Consider the following 9174-nt stretch of genomic DNA (forward strand, 5'->3'; position numbering starts at 1 on the left):
AATTTTTAGGCGTTTGAATATATGTATAGCATGTAGCACGATGAAATGCATTGGGCGGCCTTGATGAGATGGGGCTATTTTTCGTCTTTTTTGATTTTTTTGTTTGTTTGTTTTGTTTTTGAGTTATTGCTTTTGACTTTGATGGGGTTTTTCTTTTTTACCATCAACAATGATGTGATTATTTCTAGCACTCAACTGGAACCTGTGTTAGGGGCCAAAGGTAGAACCTTCTACTTTTCTCAAGCACAGCCAATCAATCCTTGAAAATATCCAGTCAAGGTAAGAAGGTTACCGCACGAAAAGTTGAAAAACCAATGAAAGGCAATTTTAAGGACACAAACTGCGCATTATTAACCAATTATTCTTGCCCAACGGATGGAATTCAATAAAACGAGATGGTGGGGCAGAGTTTGAAACTTTCTTGCTTGGATTCAGTGGTGTAGCAGTCCCTATCAATGAATGCTATTCCAAAAGGCGCGATTTAAATGCTAGAAGAATAAGAAAAAATATTCGTCCTTTATCTTTGTCCAAATTCGTGGCTGAAAGTGAAACAAATAAAAAAAAAGGGGTGTTAATTAGTACTAAAGGATGAAAATGTTTCATCACATTTTTTATCTTTTTTTTTTCAACCATGGATTTAAAAAAATAAGAGATGAAATTGTTTTTTTTATCTATATTTTTAATTTTTTTCTCAACCTCCGATTTAAAACAGAATAAGAGATGATTTTATATATATATATATATATATATATATAGCATCTAAGTATTTACTTATTTTTTCTTTCTCTCTCTATATACATGTGAATTTTATGAGTGACCAAAAGTTGTCAGATAGTTGAAAATTTTAAAATATGTCAATAAAGGGCATTAACAACAATTGTGATGTAACAATTGTTCATTGTGTTTTTTAACAACGATTCTTGATCGGTTTGCCGGCAGATTTTAAATTTTATCTATCTAGCACATATGACAACATTGAATATATATATATATATATATATATATATATATATATATATATATATATATATATATATATTCTTAATCTCGATGAAGTTTAATAATAGGAAGGCTTTCATATACAAGGTTGACAGCCATATGTCGCATGGAGGTTTTAATGAATTTGTTTAAATTTTCTATCTTAACGCAAAGCTGACCTCCAAAAAAATTGAGAGTTCCTATTTGAAAACTAAAATAAATGAAGAAAAGATGTTTTATATTTGTAATTGTTAGCAAAATAACTGCGACAACGAAATCTTTAATTTTCTTACTGAAAACTGTAAAAAACCAATGAGACATTTGGATTCTCAGTATTGACAGAAGTCATTTCTAAGTGAGCATAAGGTTAATAACTCACTGCCCGTAGAAAAAGCTTGAAGAACCCCCATTTTCCCTGCCTTGCGAGTTTTGGTCTATATCAATGTCAACAATGGAGGGAATTGATGCAATGGTTGGCGTGTAGGTCAGTAGTGGCTGGTTTTCGTTTTGAATCTCTATGACATCAACTCTCTGTGCTGCAAACGAAGGGCTACCGACATGCAAGCTGAAGCACGACGAGGACAGTACCTTGTACCCTACAAAGATAAGAGGTTGAGCGGAGACTTAGGCCTTTTTCTGCTGGGCGGTGAAAAACCCTGCTCACCTTAAAATGGCGTCGGTGCACCTGTCAACTTAGATATCGCATCCCCACCACTTTAAGACGTAGAGACATCATATCTATGAAAATCAAAGTAGACATAAGCCTAAAAGTGGAAACATTATGTTAGGAGTTTAAAAGCTTTTCCCTAGTAAAGCATATCATGTCATATCATCCCCTTCCACCAAAGACAGGGCTGATTCAAACTTGTCAAATGTTGATCTGTATGGCGTCGATTAAAGCTATCACCTTGTATTGGATGATAATAACAATAATAATGATACTAGTAATAATAATATTAATATGCACATTAGCCGATACATCAATATGACAAGTTAGAAATTCATGTTTGTAATATTGGTTTGAAGATAAAGAAATGTTCGAATGCATAAAAATGACTAAATGCCCTTGGTTAAGGGCAAAAAAAGAAAGAAGGAGTTGCTTTTTGTAAAGACAAAATGGAAAAAGCTGAGAAAGTCGCCCTTATGGTGGATCCGCGCTCTGTAGACTAGCCCACTACCAAAACAACGACCCTTTAGTGGCGAAAAAGTGACAGTAAAAATGGGCAAAACGTCAGTGAAGGCTTTACAAGACATGGCGGCAAATGTTAGGCCGTTGATGGCTTATTGATGAGATGCAAAAGCGTTGGTGATATATAATGTACGTTAAGCTTCACAAGAAGAGCATGCTGTCGATAACTTAAAGAAGCCACAAAAGTAGACCTTACGAGAGATTGGGTGGAGCATCGGCCATCAACCACGCCGTTTGCCTCGTCTGCTCAACCAGGTGATTCAGGGGCAGAGCCAAGATTTTGTTTTGAGGCGGGCTAAATAGTTCAACATGGATCTGGGTAGCAAACTGAACTCAAATAAAAAAAATATATTGCATAACAAACAATTTTTTATTTTTCTAATATATATATATTTTTTAAGTTAGTTAGGGTCTCCTTGTGCCCTTGAGGTGATTGGGCAGTCAAACCTAGCACAACAGTAGCGCAATTGTTTGAGTGACAATTTTTTCTTTTTTGACGTCATAGACACCAACTTATCCCTCTTAACTGGATATATGTTGTTAATAGTGCAAATTAATACACCCTAATTGAGGACATATGAAAGAAAACCTGCACATGCACCACAAGAGGGGAGAGAGAGAGAGAGAGACCACATATTCATAGAATATTAAATTTTTATTATCGACAAAAGATTGATTACATAATACAAACTATTTACATCGAAATAAAGAACATAATTGAAGTATTGTACCGTTAGAAGCAACTTCCGGTCAAAATGAGTTTTGGTATAACTGACCTGAATTAAGGACCAAACTTTGTCCTGGCTGCAGTTTAAATAAATATGAAGACATATCTTCAGAGTACTGTTCACATCTTTGATCTGCTCCCTCTTGTTAAATCACATTTAATAAAGAGACAGGAGAGGAAAGAGTGAGATTGAAGAATGTGCTCAAGTTTTTTGTGCTTCTGTGTTTGTGTCCTGAAACTATTCCTTCAAGAATGGAATAACAAGATAATTTGATGGATGTGATTACATAATCATAATTTATTTAATAAATAAAATATTGTAAAAACTAACTAGAACTAAAAGGCCAAGATGGACATTAAAAATTAATGGCTCGCACAGCATTAAAATTTGATGGGTCAAAAAAGCATGTTTTTTGCTAAAAATATGATTAGTCATGTCCTTTCTCAAAGGAAATATGTTGAATTACTTTGTACTATCAATTTGAGCAAAGATTTGTGATATATATATATATATATATATATATGGCGCCTTTCGCCAAACACCAGCCTAATCGCTCGGCTGGTACCGTTCAACTTACAACAAAAGAAAAAAAAAATGCCGGACGCTCCACCAGATCAGATGGGGGAAGCATTTCTTTTGGCCTCCGCTGCCCACACAATTTTTTAAATAAAAAAATAAAAAAAAGGAGGCCGTAGCCTCTCAAGTGTAAAAAAAAAAAAAAAAAAAGTGAGTCGTCTACGTGAAGTGCGTAAGAGAAAATATATATATATATATAAAGAAAACCCATGAAATGAAAATGTATTATATATATATAAAAAAACCGATAAAATGAAAATGTATACTAAAATTTGAAGACAAGAAACTCACTACAAAAATTAAGAACAAGAAATCTCCTAATTATAGAAGAACAGAACGACACCCGAATGTTCCTGCATAAGATGAAAGGCGGGGGACCCATCGCCTCTCCATTATAAAAACAAATTATAAAAAAAAATAAGCGAGCCGTCTACATGGCGCGTGCTTAAGAAAAAAAACGCTATATATATACCAACTACCATATTCCAATACGTACCCTGTTGAGACTTGATCAAAACTCACCCAATCGGGTTTACACTTAGATATACGAGCCGAAGTTGGGGTGTTCAAAGTCGGTTCTGCCTTCGTAGGGCTTGGGCCGAGCTCTGCTCTGATTCGAGCACTCGTGCTCTCTAGCTCATCTCCGATGTGTGGAAGGGAGCTTGAACTCAGCTTGCTTGCTCGAACTTGACTCACAAAATTGCTGGCTTTGAAGTTCTAGCGCGGACTACTCGTAGAATTGGTCCAGTGAAACTACTCTGGACTGGTGATTTCGGGAAGGAAGCTTTCAAATTTCTGCAGCAGAATTGTCGATGATTAAGGCATTAGGCTTCATTCGGAGTCCATTTACTGGTAGAAGATTGTTGGCCATCTGCCCCCGTCGTCCCCTTATTCACACTTCTTCTCGGAGTCGCAAAGTTCCTGAAAGATTTATCTGGAGATATGAAGCTGAAGCATCACCTGATGGTGCCCTCAAAACGTTTGACGAAATCCCTCAAAGAGCAGCTTTGAGCTTATCCCATGCAAGTTCACTTCAAGATGGTGAGTCCGCGAATTCTGTCATCGTCAGATTGGCAAAAGAAGGATGTACTGAAGAGGTGCTGGAGCTGTTCAGGAGTATGCGTGAACTTGGAATAGTACCCACAAAATATGCACTTTCTACTGTGCTCAGTTCATGTTCTAAATTGTCTCAACTGTCACTTGGTCTGCAGATTCATGGGCAGGTTACTCGAATGGGACATGAGGATAACCTGTTCATTAGCAACTCGATTCTTGATCTCTATGCAAAATGTGGCTTGATGAATGATGCTAGGAGAGTGTTCTCTGAGATGCCGGAGCATGATCAAGTTTCATGGACTTCAATCATTTCTGGCTGTGCACAAAACGCTCTTGGAGAAGAAGCGTTCCAACTTTTTGTGGACATGATACAGTCTAATATCAAGCCAAATTGCTTTACTTTTGCCAGTCTGGTAAGTGCTTGTACTGGGCTAGCGTCAATTGATCTTGGAAAGCAGGTCCATGCTCAAGTTATCATTGTTGGTGTTGATGAAGACACATTTGTGATGAATTCCCTTCTTGATATGTATGCCAAGTGCGGAGATGTTGAAGATGCTAGGTACTTATTTGAATCAAAGTTAGAAAAGGATATTGTTATATACAACTCCTTGATTGCTGGCTATGCTCAAAATTTATATGGTGAAGAAGCCTTACACCTCTTTGTTCAGTTGCAGTTTGATGATCTGAAACCAAACGGCTCTACTTTTGCTGGCGTGCTGAATGCATGTGGACATTTAGCAGTACTTCAACAAGGGAAGCAAATCCACTCTTTGATAATTAAGGTTGGGACAGAATTTTCTGTTTTTGTTGCTAGCTCGTTGATAGATATGTATTCAAAGTGTGGAAGCATAGAAGAAGCTAGATGTGTGTTCGATCAAGTACAGGAAAAGAATTGTGTTCTATGGACGACTATGATCACTTCATATGCTCAGAGTGGGAAGGGGCGAGATGCAATTGAGCTTTTCGAACAGTTGGTGGAGGCAGGAATGACACCAGACAGGATATGTTTTACTTCTGTATTGACTGCCTGTAACCATGGAGGCTTTGTTGATAAAGCAATCCAATATTTCAAATCCATGCAGACACACTATGGTTTGATGCCAGAAATGGATCACTACGCCTGCATGGTCGATCTTTATGGCAGAAATGGGCTGTTGATTGAAGCAAAGAAGCTGATAGATCATATGCCAATGAAGCCAAATTATGTGATTTGGACATCATTTTTAGGTGCGTGCAAAATTAATGGGGTGACACAGTTAGGAATGAAGGCTGCAGAGCACATACATGAGATAGAACCTGGAAGTGCATCTCCTTATGTGGCAACTGCAAATGCATATGCAGAGGAAGGCATGTGGGATAAAGCGGCTGAGGTGAGAAAGGTGATGAAAGATCGTGGCGTGAGGAAAAGAGTTGGTTGTAGCTGGATTGAAGTGGACAAGAAGGCGCATGTCTTTATTACCTCAGATAGATCTCATCCACAATCACAAGAAATATACTTAACATTAGACAATGTGATCCTAGAAATGAGAGATGTGGGCTCTGTACCAAGTTTAATTGATGAGCAACAAGATGATATTAGTACCCAAGGGAACCAAAAACTGTCATTTGCCTTTTGATGCCTATAATTGTTCTTAAACAACTTCATGTTGCGTATGTATACAAGAGAGAGAGAGAGAGAGAGAGAGAGAGAGAGAGAGAGAGAGAGAGAAGCACTCACCCAGTTCAATGCTTACCTTTATACAGGCTTTGAAGTTTCCATAAGGCAGACCCCTTATGTAAGAAAACGAGCTTTTTTGACATTCGTAATAACCATTCTGAAATTGGTTTGTAGATGCCCGAGGATTGCTACATAATGTCCACCATGATTAATTTAAGTGAATTGATTTTAGCAAATAACGATCAGCAGGATTGAGCAAGCCCTTTTCGGGTTTCTGTACCAGAAGAAGTGTCAAATAAGATCTTGATGTACCTACAGAAATTAGTCCATATGGCCAATATTTGTCAACGTTTCAAGCCATCTTGGTGGCTATTTTTCTTGTTTCTGAGTAGTCCCTTCAATGCCAAGTAAACTTTCAAAGAAACTTGGAGCTTGCTTTTGCCATCTAAACCTCAGGAGCAGCCATGGAATGAGAGAAAAGGCCCAGTGAAGAACAAAGATCATAAGAGAAAGAGGATGGCGTGGTCACTTCAACTTTTTCTCCTGATTATGCCATTTCATTTCTGCGTAGAAAAAGCCGAGGCACAACAGGATTCACTTCTGGACAGCCATGGAAGGAGCGATTACTGTTCATGAGTCTCTATACGCTGGGAAGCTACGTGTTATCTGTGGAAGATGTCTGCAACTTGGTTCTTGAAGCCTCCATGAAGAGGGTATGGGAGATGGGCGCCCCAGAGGCAGAGATACCTCTTTATTCTTGTGTTGCTACTTTGGAGGCAGATGTGCAACTGTGAATATTCATCGCAGTGACTTCCACCGTCCAAGGGCCATATGGCGGTGTGGACACTTCCTAACGAAAGCCAGTTGTGTTCTGCTTCTTCAACAAAATGAAGTGCTTGTGCCGTATAGACATACTTTGTGGGCATCCAACACCTCCCACCAAAGTTTACTGTCTTCTTCTTCTAGTGCCGTCTTATTCAATGGTGAATCGATCCCACTAAATGGAAGTCTGATCCTTGATTATCTCACCCCGCAACTTGGCACTATAAAGTCGGGAACAACCATTGTGGTCGACTGAGACTAGTGGCATGCGCGGGGGATTGTGTAGCAAAAGTAGAGCAGTAGAAGGGAAGAAACTTCTCCAAGGCTTGTCATCAATGGAGAAGTCACCAGCAGGGAATGTTACAGGGAATAGAGACTCGTTTGTTCTAGCAACCAGAGCCTGTCGTTTGATTATGCTATGATCCTGCACCGGAGGAAAACTTGGAGATCTATGGCCCTGTCGTCTGGTTTTGGAAACAAAAATAGGGCTGAAAATTTTGAGCTAAGGCTGCCAACTGCTGCTTCTTGAAGGAAAGCAGCGTGCATGGAAGGATGGATTCTCTGTTAATGAAGCTCGTTTCCATGGTGAAGTACCCCACTTGCAGCATTTATGGTAAAACTAAACAAAATACAAGAAAACGGGTTCCAACTTGCAACCAGTCAGTATGCTCATGAATGGCAGGTTTACATTGTTTAAATTACATGGGCGAGAAACCACACGATGAGCTACAAGCGACGCCTCTCCACGTCTCCATCCTTTACCTTGCTAAATGGGTCATCACATCCAGTTCATTTCATTCGTTTTATATAGTTTTTCTGTTTGTTCTGAATAAATATTTACAGCAGACATTCCACGGCGCTCAAGTAGCCGCGCTCAAGAGGCTACCTTCTCTCTATGTGCCCACCATTGTTAGGGTTCACAAAGCTTGTTTCCGAACTTATTACAGTTTAGAGGACAAGTCTGTGAAAGGATTTGAGCCCAAGTACTTGAAAAAGGTGAACTGCCTTAACGTGCAATGCGATGCAACCCTTCGAAGTGTTTTACAGCAGGGATTGCGTAAACACTGTTCATATATAAGAACTCACTCTTTCGCGGCTTCTTTGCAGAGACGAAACCTAAGCATGGCGTCCCTCAACTTGCATTAATGGCAGCGCGTTCATATATAGTAACTCACTCTTCTGTAGCTTCTTTGCAGAGATGAAACCTAAGCATGGCGTCCCTCAACTTGCATTAATGGCAGCTTGGAGATAATTGCAGGAGGCTCTGTCTTGTGGGCAAGCAGCTAAACGGGACCCATGGGATTCTTTGGTTGGCTAAGCAAAGTAGTCGGAGCTGATCCGAGTCGGCTGATTCTAATTGATTTGTGGGCCGCGCGTTAGTTCTTAGTTGCTTTTCAAGTGTTATATATATATATATAATACAATTTTTAATTGTTGGCCGGTTCACAAGTGACCCGGTTCGCCCTGCCGAAACCGATTTTACCAACCTAGCGGGGAGAAAACGGAAAACCAAAAGGGATTCTCCCTCCCCTTTTAACTTGGTAGCTTTGTGAAGTGTGACCACTGGTTTGAATTATAAAATAAGGCTACCCATGTGGAAAGTTTGTAATTGGAAGTAAAACTAATAAAGGATGAGCTGATGATTCCAAAGAGTAGTGTACCAATTTAAATGTGGCATAGAATTATAAACACAAAATCTCAAAAACAGACCTAAAGTTATGGAAGTAATAACAAATATGTCTAACCTTTTTGATATTCTTAAAAGTTCACCTACTTTTTTTGTATGATTAATCAGAAAAACGCATACAATTATTTTTATAAGTGATGCTTAAATCAGTATAAATGTATCATTTTTTACCATCTAAAAATAACGTAAAGATATACTTATTTTTGTTAATGAGAAAGCTTTTTACAATAGTTTCTGGAGTTAATAAAGAACAACATTAACATACCCAATTTTGTCGTTACCAATCGCCCAATAATATTACTAGATACAGTTAAGGGTGTTAACATAAATTAACGAACTTAATTTTGTCTTTATTGAAGGTAATTTAGTCTCTCTGTCACATTAATCGAATACCTTACTTAGCACCAACCAATCTTAATTGAAAGAATGTTGTTTTCTCTTATTAATAATGCAAGACCTAGATGTGTTTTTCATAATATCA

The 9174-nt window shown here is 38.4% G+C and overlaps 1 protein-coding gene across 1 annotated transcript; it reads left to right on the plus strand.

Moving 5' to 3' along the window:
• The first annotated feature begins 3983 nt into the window (after positions 1–3983).
• On the plus strand, positions 3984–8022 carry LOC116254043 (pentatricopeptide repeat-containing protein At2g13600-like). The gene has a single exon (XM_031629078.2). The coding sequence runs from the start codon at positions 4284–4286 to the stop codon at positions 6141–6143; it is 1860 nt and encodes a 619-aa protein (XP_031484938.1). The 5' UTR covers positions 3984–4283; the 3' UTR covers positions 6144–8022.
• Positions 8023–9174: the final 1152 nt, after the last annotated feature.

This window comes from Nymphaea colorata, chromosome 5 (assembly GCF_008831285.2).
Source record: "Nymphaea colorata isolate Beijing-Zhang1983 chromosome 5, ASM883128v2, whole genome shotgun sequence".
Taxonomy (NCBI): Eukaryota; Viridiplantae; Streptophyta; class Magnoliopsida; order Nymphaeales; family Nymphaeaceae; genus Nymphaea; species Nymphaea colorata.